Source organism: Trichechus manatus, unplaced genomic scaffold (assembly GCF_000243295.1).
Source record: "Trichechus manatus latirostris isolate Lorelei unplaced genomic scaffold, TriManLat1.0 scaffold00199, whole genome shotgun sequence".
Lineage (NCBI taxonomy): Eukaryota > Metazoa > Chordata > Mammalia > Sirenia > Trichechidae > Trichechus > Trichechus manatus.
The window spans coordinates 3,044,515-3,070,972 of NW_004444135.1; the positions used below are offsets into that span (position 1 = coordinate 3,044,515).

Sequence of the window (26,458 nt, forward strand, 5' to 3'; positions counted from 1 at the left end):
AGAAAGAGGAAGGCGGTGCGGGACAGCGCAGAGCCTGGGCTAAAGGACGTCACACCTGGCCCTTGCCCTGCCCCACACAGGCGACTGTGACTACAAAGCCGGCAAGCTGCACCTTGCACCCTGGACCCCAAAAGGCAGCGACCGGAAGTGCGACCCGCCCGGGAGCGGAGAAAGGTGACAGCGAGGGCCGGGCGGCCAATCGGAAGCGACTACCCTATTCTTGAGGGCGGAAGAGAAGAGGTTAGTTCCGGACGCGACCGCCGTCAGCGCCATCTGTCACCTCCGCTCCGGCACCAGCAGCCTTTCTACCCTTCTCCACTGTCTGTCTCCTCCTCGGCGGAACTCGCTTCCCGATCCTGCCCCCTCTCTACCCTGTTCTTGTCGCTGGCTTCTTCCCCCACATGGATCTAGTTGGAGTGGCATCTCCTGAACCCCGGCCAGCAGCGGTGAGTGGCGGCCGGGGCTGACGTACTTGCCCTAGTCACCCGGGCTGCCTCTTTCTGTGAAGGTCTGGAGGGGCCAGCAGGCGCGAAGAAGGCTCCTTAGGCGGCTGGGACGGTTCCAGGGTTCCTGACCATCTCAGAAAGGGGTGAACCTGCCGCAGGGCTGCCGTGTGAGGGGGTGGGTGGAAATTGCTGGGCAGGCCTCTGCAGTTCCCAAAGGCCATTCTGGATGTTTTTTTAATTTCTCTTTAGTTCTACACCTTGCTTTCTGAATCTCTGTGAAATGTATTGAGCAGGACTCGCTTACAGACGTGTACGTTTGAGAGAAAACAAGCCTGACCTTGTTTTTCACGGGCCAAGTGTGTCAAATTCGGTAATAAACAGAAAGTTGGTTTAGGAAGTTGTTGCCTTAGATTAACAAGTATGGTTATCCTAATCCGATGTTTTCTTGTTTTTGAAGTAGTAAAAGATAAAACCAGGCACACCCTCCTTCCCTCTATGCTAATACTCAAAACGGTTATGAAGCCGCATTACTTGCCTATGCTTTAGCGTTTAAGCTTTTTCCCGTAATGGCAAACTAAAAACGTTTATTTCGCATTTGATTTCAGGCTTCTATTTTTTCATGATACTTTGATTAGAAGGTTGAAAAGACTTCTCTGCCACTTTACTGAGTTCGAGAGCAAGAGCACTTAAAGTGTTACCTAAGTTTGTGAAGGAATCGTACTTTTTAAACTTCATAGTTCTTTATATGTTAACACAGAACATTTGTTCCTTTTAAAGGGTCACCTGTTAATCTTGTTGGATCTTCAGGCTAGGTCTTAACAGAAAAGAGGAAAAGGATCAATGAATAAGTAAAGGAAAATTAATTTTATAAAAGCTGTCTTACAACTGTAGGGAGAATATAAGGTATCCCACTGGCAAACTTGTTTGCATGTGATTTTGTTTATATTTTCTTCTAAGATCCTATTTAAAAGGTTAAGATCAGTAGATGTTACTGGTACTAGGAAAAACATACTCTTCACATTAAATTCCTTAAGTTAGACATCTGTAAAAGCTGGGAAAGATGCCACATGAGACCACCTCTGCTCAGAATACATTCTAACCTCAGAGCAAATTTCTCTTACAAAACTAATTTACTAATAACATATTTGATATTGGTAATATTCCAATTTAATGGATATAGCGGAGCCTTAAATTTCCATTTTCATCATTCAATCATAAATGATCCTGGGCATATTGATGCCAAAAGACATGTTGACAGGCAGAACAGCTAGGAGGCCACAAATACCACTTAATCCTTTCTTCTTTGAATTCATGGAAGACAGAAGTGATTAGAGAAGCCTTCATGGAGGAGGTGGAGATTTGAGGACCTCAAAGAACTTTTGTTTATGAAGGTTATACCTATTAATCTATTGGTATTTATCATTAATAATTAAAGCTTAGAAATTTAAAATATGTTTGCTATTTTAAAGTCATTGTATGTAAACATAAACATTTTTATAAAAAAAAAGTTACTTTCCAAAACAAAAAAAAAATCAGTGAAGAGAGTAGTATTGTTTTACATTTTTGAAAATCTCTTTAATCTTTGGGTTAATAGGAGACGGAGCCCTGGTGGCGCAGTTGTTAAGAGCTACACTGCTAACCAAAAGGTCAGCAGTAAAAATCCTCCAGCCGCTTCTTGGAAACCGTATGGGGCAGTTCTACTCTATCCTGTAGGGTCGCTGTGAGTCAGAATGACTCGACAGTGATGGGTTTAATAGGAGACACCTATTTCTCATATCTGGTTGAAGTATATGAAGAAAATCCATCTACACAGATACGTAGATTTTAACACGTGTAATTTAAGATGCATAGTAAGAGCATGGTAGAAGTACTGAGAACAAACTGAGTTAATCTCCAAAAATGCACACATTTGTATGCTAAACCTACTACCTTAGAAATTTTTAGAAGACACAAGAATGTTTATGTATAAATGTACATTCTATTCACCATCAGAGTGATGATGTCATCGAGTCTCTGGAAAACTCCATTCTATTCTCTTGAGAGAATAAGAGTGAAAAAGACAGATAATAGATAATGTCTTAGTACTATTATGAAAATAATTTTGAACTCGAAGAGCCCCTGAAAGGTTTTTGGAGACCTTCCCCCTCCAGGGTTCTGGGGTGCCAGTTACAAAATGCAGAACTGCGATGATGGGCAAAGAGTTTTAGGTGATATTTTTCATAGGAGAATACATTGGTAAACTGTAGGCAAAAGTGAGGAAGTCTGTAGTTTTCTAGGAAAGGGAGTTGTGAAAATGAATTCATGGTACTCCTCAAAACTGTTAAACTAAAAACCAAACCCATTGCAGTCGACTCAATTCCGACTCATAGCGACCCTATAGGACAGAGTAGAACTGCTCCATAGGGTTTCTAAGGCTGTAAATCTTTATGGAAGCCGACTGCCACAGCTTTCTCCTGTGGAGCGGCTGGTGGATTCGAACCACCAAACTTTTGGTTAGCAGCTGAGCACTTTAACCACTGCAATACCAGGGCTCCTCAAAACTGTCAGGTCATTAAAAGCAAGGAAAGTCTGAGAAACTCACAGCTGAGAGGAGCCTAAGGAGACATGACAACTAAATCTGATGTGGATCCTGAATAGGATCCTGGCACAAAAAGAACATTAGGTAAAAGTTTAAGGAAATCTGAATAAAGTATGGACTTGAGTTAATAACTTATCAGCATTGGTTCATTGGTGCAGTGGTTAAGAGCTCAGCTGCTAACCAAAATGTCGGCAGTTCTAATACACCAGGTGCCCCTTGGAAACCCTATGGGGCAGTTTACTGTGTCCTGTAGGGTTGCTATGAGCTCAGATCGACTCGATGGCAACGGGAATTGTGACAGATCCACCACACAAATGCAAGATGTTAATAGGGGAACTTGGTATGGGGTATATGGGAACTCTACTATCTTTGCAATTTTTTCTATAAATCTAAAACTGTTCCAAAATAAAAATTTTGTTTTTCAAAATGGATTAGTGTTGTTGTGTAGACCCAGATCACTTTTTCTAGAGGCCCTTGTCCTAAGATGTGAAATTACCCACTTAAATGTTCTGCCTAGATCAGATCTTCTGGCTGCATGATTAGAAAATGGTGATGCTATGGGAAATTTATGTTGGTGAGATGAGTAGTGGGAAATGAGAATGGATAGCTGGGATAGAGCAAGCTTATGGAGGGGTTTTGAGTGCTGGTTTGAAGAGTTCGGATTTGATTTCGAAGTGTGAGCATTGACATCCTTCCTGAAATCTCTATTTCTTTATCTCACCCTCTGAAATTGCCTCAGTGTGAGGTGGCCCAGCTAACCAGGTCAGCAGAGGTATGGGGAAGTACAGCTCTAGAGTATGAGACTCCTAGGAGCAGAAAAGATCAGTGGGAGCGGGGAATTGGGATGTCTTAGTACAATCTGTGGTCTCTACATGTTTCTTCTTCTGATTCAGTTTATCTTGGGGAGTAGGTAAATTTCTGCCTTAGAATAATAAAATTACTGCCTATCATTTTTGCCTTTTATGTGGAATTGTTAGCTAATACTTTTAACACCTCAGCAGAATTAATGGACCACTGGCAAAAGACTAGCATGCACCAGAAGTGAGTGGGCAAAGGGGCAGACTTCAAGATGGAGGTAAGCGTGTTTGGGTAGTAGGGATGTACAAGTCACCAGACCTCTACAGCCTAGGGACAAACCTGACAGTTCCATTAAATATCTCCAGTGTTTCCTTTTGGCATTCATTACTCAGCAAATACTTAAGTGCTTCTTTATGTCCCAAGCTGTATGCTGGGCTCTGGAGATGAGGCGGCCTCACTCTTTAAGGGCTCATGCTGTATTGGGGCTCATACATTAAGAACTCTAATACAGTAATGGTCCTGCATTAACAGTGATAGGGAGAGCCTTCGTAGAGGTGTTGACATTTAATTGGGGGCAGAGGACAAAGGAGAAAAACCATTGAGAGAGAAGAGCACGTGTGAAGGCATGGAGGGGTGAAAAGATGCCATATTTGGCATATAATTAGTGTTGCTGGAGCGTAGGATATATGAAGGATGAGACTGGAAAAATGAGGGCAAAAAAAAAAAAATTAGGGCAAGTTGCGAAGCGTATTCTTTGCTGAGGAGTTTGGATTTTATACTGTAGACAGTAGGACAATTTGCTTTTCCTGTTCCAGAATGAGGTGATTAGGGAAGCAGTATAGCAAAATGCTAAGAATGCAGCCTCTTGAGGCCTTGATTCAAACCTCAGCACTTCCATCTACAGTGTAATTTTGGGTTAAATAACCTCTGTGTCTCAGTTTCTAAATCTATAACATGGGGATGACATTGGAACTATTTAGTTGTTGTGAAACTTAAATAATCTTTGTAAATGATCTGTATTTAACTGAGTGATTTAAATATAATGAATAGTCAGCTGTTGTCTGTTACGTTACTATTAGTCATTACAAAATGTGATTGAGGATTCTGAGTTAGAGAATACACTTTCATATGCCTTTTGGAACTTGGACTTTGGAACAGATCACACTAAGCATTTTTAGCCTACGAGGCAGCGCGTACTGGCCCAATTTTATGTGACTAGAGAATCTGTAGGCTTCCTTAGTTTTTCCGTTTCTTAAAAGAATTTTCAGAAAGGAACTTGAAAAAGGTGCACATTGATTTATAAACTGTGGCTAGAGGTAAAGTTAGTTGATGATATACCAGTAAACCAGCTGTGGTCACGTCAATTCCAACTCATTATATTATTGGGTAGCAGATTTCACTTTGATATGTGACTCAGAGGAATGAACAGGACAGAGCAATTAGGCGTAGAAACAGGTTTCACCTGCTGGTACAAACAAATTCAAATTAGACCTGGGTCCTGGTTGGGGAATTGTGAAAAAGAATATAATCTGGTATTCTAGGAAAAGTAGTCTTTTAGCAGTATATAGAATGAATGGGGGGTTAGAAGCAAAATGGTTATCATAGGAATTTAAATGCGGGATAAAAGGGGCTTGGAATGGGATCTGGTCTGTGCTTTCAGGGTGTGACTGGAAGAAAAGGAACATTTCTCAATGAAGAACCAACGGAGCGTGTGTCTAGATGTGAGGGGATGAAGGGCAGGTGTCAGAGATGGCTCCAGGCTTCCATGGGGGCTGGAAAAGTGCCAGTGCCAGTTAGAGAATGGAGAAGATGAAAAGGAAAGTCAGTTTTCAGGGGGAAAGTGAGTTTAATCTGTGACATGCTCGGTTTAATAGTATAGGTAGAACAGTTTCTTATTCATATTTACTACTCACTCTTGGAAAGTTTTAGAAAAATATCAGAGGCTGCAAATCCTTTTTTGGAAATTGGTCCTCTATAAGACAAACTTCTAAGTTATACTCCTGATTTACATTATTTGTGTATGTTTCATCTTTATTTTTATCAGTTATATGTACACAAAAATTAAAAGTCAAGTACTACTGGAAGGCTTATATCAAAAAACAGTAGTCCCATTTGCCACCTCCTAGCCCCGAATCTGGCTGTTTCTTTTAGCTGTTTCTTTTGAAGTTTACTTCTTTACTTATAAATAACATTTATACTGCTATTTTTTCCCATTTTAGATAAATATCTATATCCTATTACAGAAAACAATCTAAATCTGAAACCCCCACCCTGACCCATGCGTGAACACAACCACCCCTCTCTACATCCTCCCAATCTGGAGACTCATGTCCTATTCTAGAAGATGTCTTTTTTATTTTTTATTTTTTTAATTGTGCTTGAAGTGAAAGTTTACAGTTCAAGTCAGTTTCTCATACAAAAATTTATACACACATTGTTATGTGACCCTGGTTGCTCTCCCTATAATGTGACAGCGCACTCCTCCCTTCCACCCCAGATTTCCCATGACCATTCAACCAACTCCTGTCCCTTTTTGCCTTCTCATCTTGCCTCTGAACAGGAGCTGCCCATTTAGTCTCATGTATCTACTTGAGCTAAGAAGCAGTCTCTTCAAGAGTATCATTTTATGTTTTATAGTCTAGTCTAATCTTTGAAGAGTTGGCTTTGGGAATGGTTTCAGTTCTGGGCTAACAGACAGTCTGGGGGCCATGTCTTCCGGGATCCCTCCAGCCTCAGTCAGACCCTTAAGTCTGGTCTTTTTACGTGAATTTGAGTTCTGCACTCCACTTTTCTCCTGCTCCATCAGGGACTCTCTGTTGTGTTCCCTGTCAGGGCCGTCATTGGTGGTAGCCGGGCACCATCTAGTTCTTCTGGTCTCAGGCTGATGGAGTCTCTGGTTTATGTAGCCCTTTCTGTCTCTTGGGCTAGTATTTTCCTTGTGTCTTTGGTGTTCTTCAGTCTACTTTGCTCCAGGTGGGTTGATTGATGCACCTTAGATGGCCGCTCGCTAGCTTTTAAGACCCTAGACGCCACTCAACAAAGTGGGATGTGGAACATAGTCCTAATAAACTTTGTTATGCCAGTTGACCTAGATGTCTCCTGAAACCATGGTCCCCAGACCTGTGTTCCTGCTACTCTGTCCCTCCAAGTGTTTGGTTGTATTCTGGAAACTTCTTAGCTTTCGGTTTAGTCCAGTTGTGCTGACTTCCCTTGTATTGTGTGTTGTCCTTCCCTTCACCTAACATAATTCTTATCTACTATCTAGTTAGCGAATACCCCTCTCCCTCCCTCCTCACCCTCGTAACCATCAAAGGATGTTTTCTTCTGTGTTTAAACCTTTTTTTGAGTTCATATAATAGTGGTCTCATATAATATTTGTCCTTTTGCGACTAATTTCACTCAGCATAATGCCTTCCAGATTCATCCATATTATGAGATGTTTTGCGGATTCATTGTTGTTCTTTATCGTTATGTAGTATTCCACTGTGTGAGTATGCCATAATTTGTTTATCCATTTGTCCCTTGATGGGCATCTAGGTTGTTTCCATCTTTTTGCTCTTGAGAACAGTGTTGCAGTGAACATGGGTGTGCATATATCTTTTCTTATGATGGCTCTTATTTCTCTAGGATATATTCCAAGGAGTAGGATTGCTGGATCGTATGGTACTTCTAGAAGATTTCTTGACTTATTTCTTCGGTAATTTTCTCTCCTCTGTTTCTATGTTTTCTTTCTTTTTGGAACTCCTATTTGGATTTTTGTCCTCCAGGATTTATCCTCTGCATTTTTGTGTGTTTTTATCTCCTCCTCCTATCTGCGTTTTTATTCTTTTTTTTGGAGGGGGGGGGGCTTGCTTAATTTTTTATTCTAACTCTGCATTGAAGTTTTTATTTCTGCTATCCTTTTTTAAAAATCAGCTTCATTAAGTTATTTCTATACAATGAAATTCACCAGTTTTAAATGTACAATTCAGTGAGTTTAGACAACTGTATAAATTATGTGATCACTACTCTATTATTTTCAGTTTCTAAGCTCTTTTTTTCCTCTGAACATTTCTGTAAAAAGAAAAAAAACCTGTTTTTATTTAATAGTCGTAACATCTTTTCCTGTCTCTTTGATATTAACGATAGGTTTTTATTGAAATTTTCTTCTCGCCATGTACTGTTTCCTTTGAGTTTATTTTCTGTTGTTGGTAGTGGTAGTGGTGGTGGTGGTGATGGTGGTGGGTATGTGTCTGTGTATATGGTGGGAGTTGTCTGTCTCAGAGGCTTTCCTCAAATATCTGGTGATTCTTGGCTATACATTTTTATGAGGCACTGAAAAGCTGATTGGAAATACTGAGGTCATGGATGAGGTTTGTCAATGACGGGCTTTCCTGTTTGGGTTGGTCCAGGTGATTTATTTCACTGTAGAACCCCTAACCATCAGTATTGGGGCTCTTCAGTTTTCTCAAAGGAAGAATCCATTTTCTTGTCTGAGAGGTGTTAGTCTGGTTGCTAGCATTTTCTTGGAAGCACGGGAATGGATCTAGGGTTGTCACTGTTGTGTGACATTTTCAGTTTCGTACTTCACCCCCATTATTAGCTGTACCTGATTGCTGTGAGTCTTGGGCCTATGTGCTGTTCAACTTCTCCAGAGCATAAACCTCAGATTTCTGCTGGCACAGAAGAAAACAGTTGCCTGGTTGAATGGAATTGGGGAGAGATTGTGGGTTTTGAATGTTTCTTACACAGTTTTTCAACTAATTTTCCTGTAGTCAGTCCTACTTACACCTTCCCTTTTTAGAGGTACTTAGTATCCCTGGCATCACAGTGATTAAGTACTCAACTACTAACCAGAAAGGTTTGGGGGTTGAACCCACCAGCCACTCCTTGGGAGAAAAGATCTGGCAATCTGCTCCTATAAAGATTACAGCTGAGGAAACCCTATGGGGGCAGTTCTACTCTGTCCTGTAGTGTAACTATGAGTCGAAATCGACTTGATGGCACACAACAGCAGTGCGTCTAGCTTGAGTCTTTCTGGCCTTCTACAGTGTGAATTATTTGCTTTCATAGCTTCCCCCATTGCCTATTAAGTTCTCCCTCTGCTTTCCAGTGTCCTAATTTTTCTACTCTTATTTCTTCTCATTCTTTTTCCTTGATGGTTTCATATCTTTTTTTCTTTTACTAATTTTAGTTGGTTTTTCAGGAGGGAGCAGAAGTAAACACTTGCGTTCAGTTGGCCTTCTATATAGTCACTTAACCTCACAACTCACTATTCTGAGGGTCAGGAATGTGGGTGTTCCCAAAATATTAAGATACAAAAAAGATGTTCCTTTTTAAAGGGCTGATATAAAATGACATCTTTTGCTAGTCAAACAACATCCTGCTCTTCTTTTCCCTAGTGTTTTTATAGTTAATATAAAACAGGTGTATACATATCAGAATTGGTTCAAATTGTTGAAAAGACCAGCCCTAGTAACTACATATGTAAATCAGATAGGGTTTAACCTACCTAGAGGATACAGAAGGAAGTCAGCAGAGTCATGTGGCCAAAAGATTAGTTGTGATCTCCAGGTTACAGAGAGGTTCTAGATTTCAGATCTCAGACTCCTCACTAGGAGCGTGCTCAATTGGTTATAAGATCTGAGTGAATGATCTTAGCAGATCTTCAGGAAGCCTCTCTGTCCTGTCCAGGTCTGGCCTGGAATAATTCTGCAGTAGGGTAGGTAAGTGCTGGGCACCCAGTGTACCTCATCAGTCTCAGGGTGAGACTAGACAAAACTTGATTCTGAGTCACTCGGGCATAAAAATAGTTGTCGTTTGTCACTCTTGAGTGCTCCACCTTAACAGCTTTAGTCACGTAAATTCCTAAACCTCAGTGCTATGGAACCTGAACAAGGGTCAGTTGACTAGTTGTCTCCGGGAGCCAACAGGCCCTTAGATTAGCTTTAGGGCCTTTACTGACTAAACCTGATTAAATAATTGTGTCACTAAAACAAATATCATATTTAGCACTCTAAATTAAAAACTCAATAGCAGAAGGGAAAACTTTAAGAGAAATAATGTGGAGGAAAAAAATTGAAAAAATTTTATCCATTGACTGATTTTTTTTTGTATAAATTAGGAAAGAACATCATTTCTATTTTTCATAATTAGATTACAGTTTGAGACCTACTGATAGAACATTTAGCTTTTGAAATTCAAGTATTTTGTTTATTAATCACATCCTTTCACTCAACAAATATCCATTTAATGCTTACTATGTGCTAGGCAAAGGGCAGTGGTGGTTCAGTGGTAGAATTCTTGCCTTCCATGCAGGATACCCAGGTTTGATTCCTGGCCAGTGCATCTCATGTACAGCTACCACCCATCTGTCAGTGGAGGCTTTCGTGTTGCTAAGATGCTGAACTGGTTGCATCGTAGCTCCCAGACTGAGATGGACTAGGAAGAAAGTCCTGGTGATCTACTTCTGAAAAGTCATCCAATGAAAACCATATGGATCACAATAGGATTCACAATCAGTCATGGGATGTCATTCATGGGGTTGCTGTGAATCAAGGGGTGACTTGATGGCCGATAACAACAATGTGCCAGGTTATATGCTAAGATTGATACTCTAATTTCTGTAGCAAACAAGATACACAGCGCTACCTTCAAAGAGGGAAGACAGAAATTACCCTAGTGACTACTATGAAGTTCAGTGATTTTTATTAAGATAGAAGAAGTGCAAGATGCTGTGGCAGCATACCACAGGTGAATATAATCTGGAGTGATCATGAAAGTCCTTGTAGAAAAAGTGATGTTTAAGCTGAGACCTAAAGGTCGATTAAAAATAATCTGGGTCAGGGAGAATGTGTGTTCTAGGTAGAAGGAACAGTAGAAGTGAAAGCCCAAAGGCTAGAGAGAGAGGATAGTAAATTTCAGGAAAAAAAAGTTGTAAAAGTATAGAGAGAACAGCAAGAAGAAAGGCCAGATCACAAAGGACCTTGTAAGCATGTTAAGGAATGAGTTTGGACTTCATCCTAAAGGCAACAGGAAACAATAAAAGAGCTTTAAGCAAGGAAACTGAACCAATCAAATCTGCATTTTAGGAAAACCACTGTTTTTAGAAAAACCACTGTTTTGTGGTGTGGGAATGGGGACATGCAAGACTAGAAGCAGAAGATTGGTTAGGGGCCTCTGCAAGGAGCCCTGTGATGGGATGATGGCACCTTGGGTTAGAATCAGAGAAGGAGGTGGAGAGAGCTGGGCAGATTTAAGAGATACTTAGACAACTGTGCAATATTGTTGTTGTTGTTAGGTGCCATACAGTCGCTTCTGACTCTTAGCAACCCTATGTACAACAGAACGAAACACTGCCCAGTCCTGTGCCATGCTCACAGTCTTTGCTATGTTTGAGCTCATTGTTGTAGCCACTGTGTCAGTCCATCTCGTTGAGGGTCTTCCTCTTTTTCACTGACCCTCTACTTTACCAAGTGTTAGGTCCTTCTCCAGGGACTGGTCCTTCCTGATAACATGTCCAAAATATGTGAGACGTAGTCTTGCCATCCTTGCTTCTAAGGAGCATTCTGGCTGTACTTTTTCCAAGACAGATTTGTTCATTCTTCTGGCAGTCCATAGTATAGTCAATATTCTTCGACAACACCATAATTCAAAGGCATTAATTCTTCTTCGGTCTTCCTTATTCGTTGTCCAGCTTTTGCATGCATATGTGGCATACCATGACTTGGGTCAGGTGCACCTTAGTCCTCAAAGTGACATCTTTGCTTTTTAACACTTTAAAGAGGTCTTTTGCAGCAGATTTGCCCAGTGCAATATGTTTGATTTCTTGACTGCTGCTTCCATGAACGGTGACTCTGGATCCAAGTAAAATGAAATCTTTGACAACTTCAGTATTTTCTCTTTATCTTGATGTTGCTTTTTGGTCTGGTTTTGAGGATTTTTGTTTTCTATATGTTGAGGTGTAATCCATACTGAAGACTATAGGCTTTGATCTTCAACAGTAAGTGGTTCAAGTAGTCTTCATTTTCAGCAAGCAAGGTTGTGTCATCTACATACCGCAGGTTGTTAATGAGTCTTTCTCCAATTCTGATGCCCCTTTCTTCTTTATATAGTCCAGCTTCTCGGATTATTTGCTCAGTATACAGATCGAATAAGTATGATAAAAGGATACAACCCTGGCATATATCGTTCCTGATTTTAAACCGCTTGGTATCCCCTTGTTCTGTTTGAACCACTGCCTCTTGGTCTATATACAGGTTCCAGATGAGCACAATTAACTGTTCTAGAATTCCTATTCTTCACAGTATTTCTGTTATTTGTTATGATCCACACAGTCGAATGCCCTTGCAAAGTCAATAAAACACAGATAAACATCTTTCTGGTATTCTCTGCTTTCAGCCAAGATCCATCTGACATCAGCAACGATGTCACTGTTAATGGTCTTAATCACTAGAATATAAAATGTAATCATTTGCTGCTGCTAAATAAAGCTTGCCCTCTCAGAAATTATGAATTGTGAAATAAACCTATAGTTGTATTTCAAGAGGGCTAAGATAGGCCCAGTAGTGCAGTGGTTAAGAGCTCAGGCTGCTAACCAAAAGGTCAGCAGTTCAAATCCACTGGCTGCTCCTTGGAAACCCTATGGGGCAGTTCTGCTCTGTGCTCTAGGGTCGCTATGAGTTGGAATGGACTTGATGGCAACAGGTACTGAAAAGACAGTGATAAGGAGCCCTGGTGGTGCAGTGGTTAAGCGCTCGGCTGCTAACTGGAAAGTCGGCAGTTCGAACCCACCAGAACCCACCAGTCACTCCATGGGAGAAAGATGTGGCAGTCTGTGTCCGTAAAGATTTATAGCCTTGGAAATCCAATGAGGCAGTTCTCCTTTGTCACTGTGGGGTTAGTAAGATAGTGATGTCACTGAGGAAGGCTGGTGACTGACTGCTCAGGAAGAGCCTCACAGGGTATTACTGTGCTGTAGTCATTGTTTGGTGAGTCTGATTCTCAGCTTCTAAAGTTCAGAAACAGTCATTTTGTTATGTTGTGTTTGTTTTAGCATATCCCAAGGTGTCTTGAGAGGGGCTGACATACACTTTTTACACTTAGAAGACTTATGTAGTCACCATAGTGCTTAAATTAGGAGATACAGCTCTCAAGTGTGTTTTGAGTTCTGCTAGCTGGTGTAGTCTATTCCTATAAGAAAATCCACCTGGGAAGCCAATTTATAAACAGTAGTGTGCTTGGTGCGCATGGAACCAGAACAAGGGGAGTTACATGAATGCGTTGGCTAATGGGTGATGCTATAATAGCCTGTTGCTGCCTGCTAAGAACAGACCTGCTAAGAAGGCTAGAGAGAGCTTTTGGCTGTTTTAGCTTTTAATTTAAGTTTATTCTTGATTCAATTTGAGTGGGAGGTATTTTTACTTTTAAGATGATTTCTGCAAATAGCTAATGATTCAAATAATAAGGTAACTTTATTTCTAAGTTTGGGAGGTACTTTATTTCATTACTATGAATTATGAATTGAGTTGCTTCCCCCCCTCCCCAAATAGTGTCCATGGGCTACCCCTCAAAATACGATATCTTGTTCCTTGGCTGATGTAATGAGTGAAGAATTGGCCAAAGAGTTACAATTAGAAGAAGAAGCTGCTGCTTTTCCTGAAGTTGGTAGGTAAGTAAAATTCATCAAGAACCTATTTTATCAGCAGCTTATTATAACAAAGTTTTAGAATTTGATTAGTGATTGTCATGACAAATGGATCAAGACATTTTAGAAAAGCAGTGCAGTAGAAAGAGCACTGTACTGTAGGTCCATTGGTATTTGAGTTTTGGTGCTGTTTCTGTGACTTGTTCTCAGTATAATCTTGGGCAGACCACTTTCTCTGGGTTTTAGTTATGTTAATGCAACAGTTGAACTAGCTAATCTCCAAATTAACAAATAGTGAGGTGGGGTACAGTTTTGAGCAATTGTCCTGTTATTAGAACACAGCACAAATGAATTGATGGTCTCGGTTTGGATTTTATTAGACACCCTTTAGGTTTCTCTCGTGGGAGCCCTGGTGGTGCAGTGGTTAAAAGCACTCGGCTGCTAACTGAAAGGTTGATTTGGTTCAAACCCACCGTCCTCTGTGGGAGAAAGATGTGGCAATATGTTTCTGTAAAGATTACAGCCTTGGAAACCCTATGGGGCAGTTCTACTCTGTCCTGTAGGGTGGCTATGAGTCGGGATCGACTAGATGGCAGTGGGTTTAGCTTTCTTTTGTAGCTTTCTTAATTCCAGTTGGTACCCTCAGAAGTGCATGTCACTGGTCATGAGGGAAGCCAGGCAGGGAAGTGTGAATGGCCTGGTGGAGCTCTTTCCCATTGCTGCTTCAGTAGAATTTTAACATTGAAAAGGCAGATCCTACTCTCATAATTACTAGCATCTGTTTAAACAAGCACATTCTATTAGTTTGTGTTGCCTTATTTTGCTAGTGCTGCTGAAGGACCATTTATTATTGGAGAAAATATTGACACTTCCAGCGACCTAATGCTGGCTCAGATGCTACAAATGGAATTTGACAGAGAATATGATGCACAGCTTAGGCGTGAAGAAAAAAAATTCAATGGAGACAGCAAAGGTACTGTGACTCTATTGTGACATATTGGGTGGTAGAAAGTGCTTATAACATGCTCCTAAATGAATCTTCAACTGTTTTTGCCTTTCAAGTTTCCATTTCCTTTGAAAATTATCGAAAAGTGCATCCTTATGAAGACAGTGATAGCTCTGAAGATGAGGTTGACTGGCAAGATACTCGTGATGATCCCTACATACCAGGTATCAGTGCTTTTAATATATTAGGGGGGTTCAGGCTGGGGCATAGGAAGACTAATTTTTCCAATGAACCCTTTTAGTATTATATTTATCTTTGAATCTGTCATTTGGTAATTTACTCCATTAGATTCAAATGTCTTTTCAGACATTGTTGAATGCAGCAATCTAGTCTTTGCTATTTTTATATACTTGGCTTGTCTTAATTGCCTCTAGCAAAACCAGTTCCTACTCCCAAAAAGGGTTTTACTGGAAAAGGAAAAGACATCACCACCAAACATGATGAAGTAGTATGTGGGAGAAAGAATACAGCAAGAATGGAAAATGTAAGTTACAGGAAGTATCTACATCTGAATTGAGAGTTTTGTTTGAATAAGTTAAAAGCGTATGACTTTAAATATGATATATTAAATTTCTAAAAATATCCTTTTTTCCTTTCTAGAGATGTTTTAGATGACATTATAGCAATACCACAAATCTCAGTTACTATTAAGAATCTAAAATACCTCAGAATAAAGTTCTACAATAATCCTTAAGAAAAATAGTTTGATTTATCTTGATTCTAAAATTAAGAAATAGTTCTTATGAAAGTAGTGTATTTAATCTTCAGCATATAGTAGTATAAACATAAAGTAGTATCACTAACCAAAAAACAGATAACAGTGGTGACTGGGGGATAGGAATGGGAAGGAGAATTACTGTTTACCACACAGGCAGTCCCCAGGTTACGAACACCCAACTTACGGACAACTCGTACTTACGAACGGACTGCCATAAAGCCTATTACAGTAAAAATTTGAGTTAAATACAATAGTTCATAGTAACAAACACATGCACTGCTTCATGATGTTCATGAAAACATTGTGTGGTTTGAAAGTGTTTCTTAAATGTTTTATATGCATAGAAGGGTAAAATATGTACTGTATACTAAGACAAACATTTGACTCACGGATGCTAAGTAAGAACCATATGTACCTGACTTACCTACAAATTCAACTTAAATTAGGAACGGATCTCGTTTGTAACTGAGGGACTGCCTGTATACTTTTTGAACCTTTTCAATTTTTCATCTTGCGCGTGAACTACCCCAACACTATCAGGAAAAAAATGTAATTGAAAAAAAAAAGGTACTCTTTCTGTTACATATTGTGATTAAAATAAAAGCATTGAGACTTTAGAACGCAAATGCTTGTTAAGGAAGCATATTATTATATCAATTCTAGAAATATTTCAGATCTGACTCTAGAATAGCACTGTCCAGTTGAACTCTTTATGATAGTGCAAATATTCTATATTGATGCTGTTCATTATGGTAGCCACTACCCACATTTGGCTACTAAGCACTTGAAATATGGCTGGTATAACTGAGGAGCTGAATTTTTAATTTAATTTTAATTAATTTAAACTTAAATATCCACATGTGGCTACCATAGTGGACAGCACAGCTGTAGAACATAATTGTCATGGAGTAGGCATAGCTTGCTATACTAACCCACTCCTCAAAAATAGTTAATTATGAAATTGTGTGTCTTTAGTAAGATTTGGTATACCCTTCAAAATATAGTATTGTGTCTTTTTGCTGTTGTAAAAGTAAGGTACAAAGCATATGCTGAAAAACCTTGCTTTTCAGATATAATTAGATTTTTTTTGCAAAGAGTAAGATCAATATGTTAAATTGTTCAATTTTATGTCCTATGGGAAAACCGTTTTTGGGTTGCTATTTTCAGATGGTATTGCTCCTTTTCTATTAGGTTTATTAGTGAGTTATTTTATTTTTCTCTGTAATAGCTCTTGGTTCTGCTTTTCTAGCATGATCATCTGTGGAATAAGAAACCTGTTCCAAGTAAAGACTGATCTTTTTTGTTTATTCTATCCTCATTTTAAAGCATTCAGATGATGATTCTTCCTTTTTCTTGGTAGTTTGCGCCTGAGTTTCAGGTAGGAGATGGAATTGGAATGGATTTAAAACTATCAAACCATGTTTTCAATGCTTTAAAACAACATGCCTACTCAGAAGAACGTCGAAGTGCCCGCCTCCATGAGAAAAAGGAACATTCTACTGCAGTAAGTGTTCTTAAGTTTTGTTTTGTTTTTTTAATGGAAAGATTTATATTAGGAAACAATGTTTTTGGGGGAGAAGCTCCATGTTTGATATCTGTTCATATGACTGGCTTTTTACATCAAAGATTAAATAAATATCCATGTGGATTTACTGTTTGATTTTTCAGTTTTAATGTAACAGTTATTAACTACTTATTCAAAGCTAACATTTTAGTAGTCTTAATTAATTTGGACTGTGTAGTTTTTATTGCAGCTGGATGTTTCAGGATTCTTAAAAAAAAATTGTTTCCTATTACATGAGTGACATGTTTCTAATAATAGTCTAATGTTCTACAATAATGAAGATAGTGTCTAGTATCTAGAGAAGAAACTAATTTATTAACCCTTTAGAAAAACTAATAATAAGTACACTGGGAGAATATTTAAACTTTGGGGAGAAAATAAGATTTTGACTAAGCTAGTTGTCTGACTTTTTATGGTTCATTTATATATTCACTTTCAAACATATTAGAGTTATAGTTTATGGAAATGAATTTATCTTGATAGCACTCTTGTAAGAGCATGTTATGTACACAGCTAGGTAAGTTAAATAATAAAGGTAAAAAGAAAATTTAAAAAATTTCTTCTAATGTAAGATACTGGAAATAGTTCACAAAATGTTTTTTGATCAACAGTCATTTTCACTTATAGTGCTTTATCTTTTACAGGAAAAAGCAGTTGATCCTAAAACACGTTTACTTATGTATAAAATGGTCAACTCTGGAATGTTGGAGACAATCACTGGCTGTATTAGCACAGGAAAGGAATCTGTTGTCTTTCATGCATATGGAGGGAGGTAAATGAGCAAAATAAAATACCATCATTTGGACAAAAGCTTAGCCCCTTTTCCCCAATATTAATGGATTTACATAAAATCTAAGTTAGATTTTAAGATGTATAAAGAAAAACACAATCATCTTAATCCTACCACCCAGAGATACCCATTAATAATTTTGTGTAGTGTCTTCCAGTCTTTTCACCATGCAGATATATTTTTTTTACATTATTAGAGTCATACTACCTAAGGTTTTGTTTCCTCTTTCAAATTTATATTGTGAGTTCAGAACCACATATTAACATTTCTTTGAAAACAATGTTTAGAGAGTAATCATATGAATGTAACTATTTAACCTTTCCCAGTTGTACATTTCTTACAAATGTAAGGAGGAAAATTTTAGGGCTGCTAAAATTTCTAGTCTCTCAGATTTCTTTGATTCCTTTGGGAATTTAGTGTCCTTACACATACATATATATATATACTTGTGTCTATATTTTGCAGTAACAGTCTTTGTTCCTCAAAGTCAACTACTGTGAGGCAAAATATATCTAAATAAGAAGGGCCTAATTGAGAGTCTGGTGGCACAGTAGTTAAAGAGCTCGGCTGCTAACGAAAAGGTTGGCAGTTCAAATCCACCAGCTACTCCTTGGAAACCCTATGGGGCAGTTTTGCTTTGTCCTATAGGGTTGCTGTGAGTCGGAATCAACTCAGCAGCAACGGGTTTGGTTTTTGGTTTAATTGAGAGCCCAGAGAGCCCTCGTGGTGCAGCGGTTAAAAATACTCAGCTGCTAAACAAAAGGTCAGTGGTTCAAACCCACCAGCCGTTCCACAGGAGATAGACGTGACAGTCGGCTTCTGTAAAGCCTTGGAGACCGAATGGGGCAGTTCTTCTCTGTCCTGTAGGGTTGCTATGAGTCGGAATTAACTCAATGGCAGTGGGTTTAATTGAGAGCCCAGTTGCAATGAAAGATTGTTGCTGCATCAGAGGCACTGCAGCCTGGTGTTTGTGTTGTATTATTGGAGAGATGGATTTAAGAGGTGGCAGGTATTAGTGATGAAAGCTACCATATTTTGGGTATTTCCTTTGTACTAGATGCTAATCCACACAACAACCCTAGGAAATATTATTGCTCCCATTTTATAGATGAGTAACCAATACCTGGAGGACCAGCCTGGAGTTAGGCAGCTAGTAAGTGGCAGAGCAGAACTGAACCTGGATTTGACCCAAAACCCATGCTGTTTCTACCATGGGGCCCTTTGATAACTGGCTGGTGGGAGGACATGCTGTGGTCAGTTACTGCCCTCCTACATAACTCTCATCCTAACTTTAAGAAGTACCACATTTAAATAATGCTTACATTATTATTTAAGGAAATGTCTTTTAAAAATCTTATCACATTCTAGATTTTACCCACTTCACTTTTGTCACAAGGGCTTAGATTATTAAAGAAAAGCATGGGGAAGAGAAGAGTTTAAAAAGTGGAATCTGTTTAGAAATGTACTTATACCAGTAAAATGAAGTCACCTGGTTACTTACCATTGACGCCAACCAACAAGGCTTACCACCTCAACTATTCCTTTACCTTAACATTGTTTAAAAGCAAAAATGTTTACAAAGAGATGACAGAAGCTGTTCCAGTTTCTTTTAGGTTTAAAGGGTTTTTGTTGTGTATTTAGAGGATTCAAATAATTATTGTCAAGTCCTTGCCTTTAGTTTTTTAACTCTTTAACTAGTCTCCTTATCTAAGTAAGACATAAACTTATATATTGAATTATAACATTAAGTTTCAAAATGAAGAGAATAAAAATTAATATTAAGATAAAGTTGCTCAACATATGCACTTAAATTTTTCAAGCTGAACCTCATCTAAAAATTAAACCTCACCTCATAGGATTATCGTGGGCGTAAATGAGATTTTATTTGATAATACCTGGTACCTATTAATCTTAATACGTATTTATTTCTTCCTTACCTTAAGCTTCGCTTACCGTTTTTCCAAGTCTCAACTCACGGTTCCCCGAAACCAGGCAAATATAACTTAATGGCACATGGTGGTAAATTAAAACTTAAAGGATTAAAATCAAAAATAATGTAAAAAAAAAAAAACAAAAAGTAACCATCATACCTACCCTCACCCCGTAGATCTTTTCTCCAAAGATAGCCACTATTAACATGTTTTAGTCTAGTCTTTCAGAAATTTTTATGTATGTCTTCCTTATTTATATAGGAAGAGATTATATTCAGGATCTTAGTTTTTTCACTTAATACATCTTAAATCTTCATGTCATATTAGCTTGTACTACTCCATCCAAGTGATGTTAAGTAGGCAGTTGGATAAATGAGTCTGAAGCTCTGGAAAAGGTCACTCTTGGCATAGAAGTGTGGGAATTGTCAGTATAGAGATGGTATTTAAAGCCATAGGGCTAAATGAACTTTCCCAGGAAGAGAAGGTAGTTAGAAAGAGAAATGGGGGCTAATGGGAGAATATGGTATACAGGAGGTAGCTTGGTAGTTTGATTCAAATTCTGCTCTCTGGAAATACAGTTCTTTTCTTTTCTAGTTTAACATCCCTTCATATATTTAAAGGTAAATGTTGCCTCTTGTTGCAAAAAGCAGCACATGCTAGAATTTTCAGGGAATGACATGTAAGACATGTTTTCTACTCTCAAAAAGCTTATGCCATAGCCAAGAGGAGAACATTACGGCAGGAACTGTTATGGTCAATAAAATAATTACGTAACAGAATGCACAGTTACAGGAGGCTGTATGCTATAGGAGTAGAAAACAGGACAAAATTATAGCCAGGCACGTTCAGGGAAGATGTCAGGATGAAGTTAGATCTCAACCTGGATTTTAAAAATAGGCCAAAAAACCCCCACAAAAAAACCAATACTGAGTGTAAAAAGCTAGTTGCACAGTATGTACGGTATACCATCTATTTAGATTTTTAAAGTGATGTAGGAAATAATATATGGATATTTATTTTATAGATGCTTATATACGTATACTTACGTATTTATCTTTTTAAATTGAAGAACTAGAAAGATACTATAGAACTCATGATAACGATTGGCTCTGGAGCGGTGGGGCTGGGGGGTAGTGGAATGAGACTCCTTGGGGTGGTATTCAAAGGGAACTTAGCTTTGTCTATAATGTTTATTTCTTTAAAAACAAGAGAGAGACTGAGAATGGGAGGATTAAAGTTTAAGCAGTACAGAGTTGTCAATGAGGAGATTAGAAAGTATGTGTTCGGAGGTAATAGGAAATAAAGCTGTGTAGGGAAACTAGAAATTGCTAAGGGGAGCCTTAAAAGCTAGGCAGAGGGATATGTGATTTGCTAAGAAACAAGGAAGTGTTTAAATAGGGGAATGGCAGGACAAATTCCTCTAGTTGGACTGCATCCTGAACCTTCCAAGTAAGGAATCTCCTTTGTGGTTTTTTTTAGAGTCTCATCTTTAAGCTTAAACTATTCCAATGACAAGGACCATATCGTATCAAAATCCAGCCTGTTCTGTCTATAATGTCTTTAAATTATTGGAAATTTCCCCCTTTTATAGCATCTGTGTTCTGTCTCCCTGAAAATTGATTCATCCATTCACCAGTTATTTGAGCAGCTACCATGTGCTGTTTCTCTTCTAGGTATTGGGGATATAGCAATGAATGTACTTTGCCTCCCATCCAAGACAGGAAAAAGTAAAGTGTATTTTGTTGTCACTGTTCCTCAAGTTTGATTCCATAGTCATTAAATGGTGAAGACCATTATATTATGGATTGTTGAAAACTGGTTGACAGTTTATTTGAAATAAAGTGTGTTTTTTAAAAACAAAACAAAAACCTAAAGTCTTACTAAGATCCAAAGGCATGCGTATATATTTTTGCATTTCAGAGAGGTAGATCTAGTATTATAGAATTTTTATTCTGAAGTTGTTTTACTTATGAGCTGGCAGCTTGTACTGACTTCATTTTTTTTTTTCCTTTCACTTAGCATGGAGGATGAAAAGGAAGATAGTAAAGTTGTACCTACAGAATGTGCCATCAAGGTATTTAAAACAACCCTTAATGAGTTTAAGAATCGTGACAAATATATTAAAGATGATTTCAGGTTTAAAGATCGCTTCAGTAAACTAAATCCACGTAAGATCATCCGCATGTGGGCAGAAAAAGAAATGCACAATCTCATAAGGTAAAGAAAATCATTGTGCTAGAAGGAATCTTGGGTAATGACCTGTTCATATTAGGACTCCTAGCCAGGCAGAAGATCATTGTTTTCTTCTAAATTCATTTAAAGAAATAACAAAGGATCTTGAAATTCTAGTGTTCAATAAGGCTTTCTGTAAGAAAATATTTCCATGTATATAACCTGAATTCATACTTTTAGGGGAAGAAAAGCCTTTTTTTCTTTCTTTGATAAATGTTGAGGAAAACTAAGGCATTTCTGCCTAAGACATTTCTTCATATATCTAAATGCTGTTTTTAAAATTATCTTCCTCGAGAAACAAAAATTCCAACTTCCAGTTAGGTTTAGTATAAATAATGATTTTCTTTTTTTAGAAAACGTTTACTACATCTAGTATTTGTTAATTTGGTGGGGATAGAATCTTATGAGTCAAATTGCATTTTGCTTTAATTTATTAGGCTTGTTTCTCAATTTTCTAAGCAGTTTATTTTTACCAAGGAATTTGTTTATTACCAAGTAATTGAGTAATAATTTTTCCCATTAATAAGTTTTCTCATTTTCTTAATCTATTGAAAGCATAATTTTAGCTTGTTCTTTTCTAAACATACTTGCTTTCGAAAATTATTATACATATTTAGTAGTTGCAAAAATCTCTACTTATGACCTTCTGAGTAGAATTTCCTAAGAGGTCTTGCTGCTCTTCAGTCTGATTTCAACAGCGTCCCATAGCCTTTATTATAAAATTCAATGTCCTTTTGTGATATGGAGCCTATCTCTCTATAGCCTCAGCCCACATTGCTCTTCTCCTACTCAAAGACCAGCTACATTGATTTATATACCTTCCCAGAATGGGCTGTGCTCTTGAACTCCTCTGTGGGTTTACACAAACTACTTCCTCTACCCAGCATTTCCTCTTATTGTCTCAATCTGGCAAATTCCTGTTCTCCTACCAGTTCTTCTATTAATCCTTCCTTGATGCTATGTGCTCCCATAGCTCCTCCCCCACCTCTGTCAGTGCATGTCTCACACTGTCCTCTAATTGTCTACTCGTCATTTCCACCAGACCATGGGTTCCTAACGGCAGAGGCTGTCTTGTTGTCTTTCTAGTCCCACATCTCCAGGGTAGAGTATAGTGTGCTAGCTTATTGCAGGCCTTGCTTAGATATATGTTGAGTAAATGAAAGATTTTCCTCATCTAATCTTTACATTCTTAATCATCTCTTTCTGTATAGAATGCAGAGAGCTGGGATTCCTTGTCCAACAGTTGTAATGCTCAAGAAACACATTTTAGTTATGTCTTTTATTGGCCATGATCAAGTTCCCGCTCCTAAATTAAAAGAAGTAAAGCTCAGTAGTGAAGAAATGAAAGAAGCCTACTATCAAACTCTTCATGTAAGTTGTGCCTTTAAAAGCATATACATACCACCTTTTCAAAATATTTCTTCTAAACTTTAAAAAAGATTTCCTAAAATAGCATCATTTCAGGGTGATATAGCAAGGACAGAGTGAAGTTTGTGAAAGGATGTTAACATTGAGGAGTTGTTTTTATATCAATTTATGGGTGTCTTGAGTCATTTTTGAAAAATTCACAGACTTAGGGAACAAATGAAAGCATTAGTTAGCATTAGTGACATAGAAGAATGAAGCTATTATTGGTAAAGAATATGTGATGTTACCACATTTGCCTTGTTGTTTTGTATGCCTTCTTGCATGCTATAGCTCTAACTGCAAAGCAAATACCTAGTATTATTGTTGGAAAAATGGATAGACCAGATTTGTTCTCACAATAAGAAAGTGATGCTTAAAACTGAAAATGGTAGAGCGTGGGTTTCTCCATTTATGCAGATGGTAGAGTTGGAAGGCACGTGTCAGAAATCTTGAGCAAGTTATTTAGATTTCAGGACAGCAATGACATTCAATCTGAGATTTTTCTAGCTTAAGAAGATGCTCCTGATACTGTCATTATTCCTCTCTGTTTAAATTGAACAGTGGAGAGACTTATGTACTTTCTACACAGTCAGTCTGGAGCTATCATGTCATGTAGCAGCTGATGTGAACGTGAAAGTGTTATCCAAATTAATCATTTAAAATATAGCTAGAGAGGTGATCCAGTAGGAAAACAGTGACAGTAAATTCCAGTTCATTTTTCTGACTTATTTGGGAGGCGAAGTGGCTGGGGAAGAGATGAAGTAGTAAAGTACCTTCCCTGTTTTGTTCTGTTAAGTCTGGGAAACAAATGTTAATGTTGATTTCTACTATATGGCTAGGGGTCACTATCATCAATAATGAATATATAATGCTATTTAATTCATAATAATATCTCTTTCCCACTATGTCTGGCAGGAGATACTTTTCCGCCTTGGAATTGTATACACCCCATAGAGGTCTCAATAGGACATTTGTCCTTTTATGAAAGGATGTAGCTTACCTAGCTCCCCTGGTTAGTGGCTTAACATTATTATAAGATCATTGACCAGAGACAGGGCTGCCATCTTACTTGCACAAGAATCCAAGTCTTCTCCTTGGCTTCCTGATCTCCTTGCTGTCATGTGGGCAAGGAAGCAGAATGTCACACACTCATCTTGCTCTTCCCCTCCATTGTCTTACTGTTCTGTACCCTACCTTAAAAAAGCCCACTCCTAAACTGTACAAAGTAAAGAGGAAATAAATTCTTAACTCATGGGTTTTGATTTTTATGGAAAATATTGATTGATATGCACATTTTAGATGTATAGGTAAATTCTAAGTGTTCCTTCATTTCTTAAATCTTTGCTGTACCTCCTTACAGATGATGCAGCAGTTATATAATGAATGCACACTTGTCCATGCTGACCTCAGTGAGTATAACATGCTGTGGCATGCTGGAAAGGTAAGAAGCATATGTTGTTAATGTTCAGATTAAATGACTTGAATGTAAATTATTGAATGTAAATAAATCATTGTGTACTCTGTACTTCAACAGGTCTGGTTGATTGATGTCAGTCAGTCTGTGGAACCAACCCATCCTCACGGCCTGGAGTTCTTGTTCCGTGACTGTAGGAATGTCTCACAGGTAGGCATGTCAACAAACGTGTCCTTTTTTATGGGACGAAACAGATCCAAATATTTTCGTACTCCTAAGATAAGTAAGATGGACTGTATTCCTCGAAACTGAAGGAACGGATACTGGTTGCTTTCCAGATAAGGTTACAATCTTAAAATTGTATCAGATTGGTCAGATTTCATTTTCAGCAAGAATTTGATCCCATGCCTCACATTTAAGCTGTTGAATTAAATTTTCAAGGGTATACATTTTCGTTTGGCTCCAAACATTTAAGCAAGTAAGTAGATAGTTAATCCAATTTAATGCAAAGTGCTTAAAGAGAAGTCGCATGTAGTAAATCTGCATAATTATTGCCATTAATATGAACATCTTAATGGGACAAGTATCTGATCACTTACTGAGGGAAGTTAAGACTCAGTAATCACAGTGTTGGGTCAAGTTTACTTGCCATTTTTAAGGGAAATGAATTGTTAGCAACTGTCATGGATTGAATTATGTCCCCCAAAAAATGTGATATCAGTTTGGCTGGGCCATGATTGCCAGTATTGTGTGGGTGTTCTCCATTTTGTGAGTGTAATTTTAAGTTAGAGAAGATTAGGGTGGGATTATAACACTCTTACTAAGGTTATATCCCTGATACAATGTAAAGGGAGTTTCCCTGGGTTGTGGCCTGTACCACCTTTTATCTTACAAGACATAAAAGAAAGTAGCAAGCAGGGAAGGGAGGAACCTCATACCACCAAGGGGGCAGTGCCAGGAGCAGAGCGTGTCCTTTAGACCTGAGTTTCCTGTGCTGAGATGCTCCCAGACCAGGGGAAGACTGATGAAAGAGACCTTCCTCCAGAGCCAATAGAGAAAACCTTCCCCTGGAGCTGGTGCCTTGAATTGGACTTCTAGCCTGTGAGAGAATAAGCTTCTCTTTGTTAGAGCCATCCGCTTGGGGTATTTCTGTTATGGCAGCACAAGATAACCAAGACAGGAACAGATTCCGATAGGTATGGTGTTTCTAAATGACTGAATAACTTTATAAGTTGAAATTTTTAACTAATGAGATTTAGTGAATGTATGTCTACATATTCAAAGCAGTATGAAGCAATTCTATATATAGCACTCATTTTTATAGCTATGGAAGGTGCAGTATGACAAACTAACTTTAGAAGACAGAACTGGTGTGTAAGAGAGGACAAAAAGCAAGTAGAATATGACCAGAGTTAAACTTGAACTGGAAAAATAAAAAAATTCTGGAAGGAATTCAGTAGTGTCTTACAAGTATTGTTCCCTATATATATATATATACACACACACACATATATACATATATATATATTTTATCGTTGTAATTAAATGAAGTTTACATATCAAGTTAGTCTCCCATACAGAAATTTTGTTTTTGTTTTTTTTACATACATTGTTATGAGACCCCAACTGCTCACCCTATTCTGTGACAGCACACTCCTCCCCTCCGCCCCTGATTCCCCATGAACGTTCAACCAGCTCCTAACTCTTTCTGCCTTCCCATCTCACTTCTGGACAGAAGCTTCCCCTTTGGTCTCTTGTATCTACTTGACTAAGAGGCACATTCTTCGCAAGTATCACTTTATGTCCCACAGTCTAGTCCAATCCCTGTCTGAAGAGTTGGCCTTGGAAATTGTTTTAGTTCTGGGGTGATAAAGAGTCCAGGGGCCATGCTTTCCGGGGTGCTTCCAGTCTCAGGCAGACCATTAAGTCTGGTCTTCTTACTAGAATTT

General features: G+C 38.3%; 1 protein-coding gene across 4 annotated transcripts in view; it reads left to right on the top strand.

The window, feature by feature from the left end:
- Nucleotides 1-263: 263 nt before the first annotated feature.
- The window catches only part of RIOK3 (RIO kinase 3), a 29,282-nt gene continuing 3,087 nt past the window's right edge, over nucleotides 264-26,458 (top strand). The window contains exons 1-12 of one of the 4 annotated variants that reach the window (XM_023742061.1): nucleotides 266-446; nucleotides 10,431-10,554; nucleotides 13,353-13,471; nucleotides 14,275-14,420; nucleotides 14,510-14,617; nucleotides 14,828-14,937; nucleotides 16,532-16,675; nucleotides 17,380-17,507; nucleotides 21,476-21,673; nucleotides 22,900-23,059; nucleotides 24,456-24,536; nucleotides 24,630-24,719. In XM_023742061.1, the coding sequence (XP_023597829.1) occupies nucleotides 13,404-13,471; nucleotides 14,275-14,420; nucleotides 14,510-14,617; nucleotides 14,828-14,937; nucleotides 16,532-16,675; nucleotides 17,380-17,507; nucleotides 21,476-21,673; nucleotides 22,900-23,059; nucleotides 24,456-24,536; nucleotides 24,630-24,719 (1,233 nt within the window). In that variant the 5' untranslated portion in view covers nucleotides 266-446; nucleotides 10,431-10,554; nucleotides 13,353-13,403. Of the gene's footprint in view, nucleotides 447-523; nucleotides 1,350-4,022; nucleotides 4,100-10,240; nucleotides 10,555-13,352; nucleotides 13,472-14,274; nucleotides 14,421-14,509; nucleotides 14,618-14,827; nucleotides 14,938-16,531; nucleotides 16,676-17,379; nucleotides 17,508-21,475; nucleotides 21,674-22,899; nucleotides 23,060-24,455; nucleotides 24,537-24,629; nucleotides 24,720-26,458 lie in introns of those variants that run through there. The other 3 variants (XM_023742059.1, XM_023742058.1, XM_023742060.1) reach the window with 3 other exon arrangements.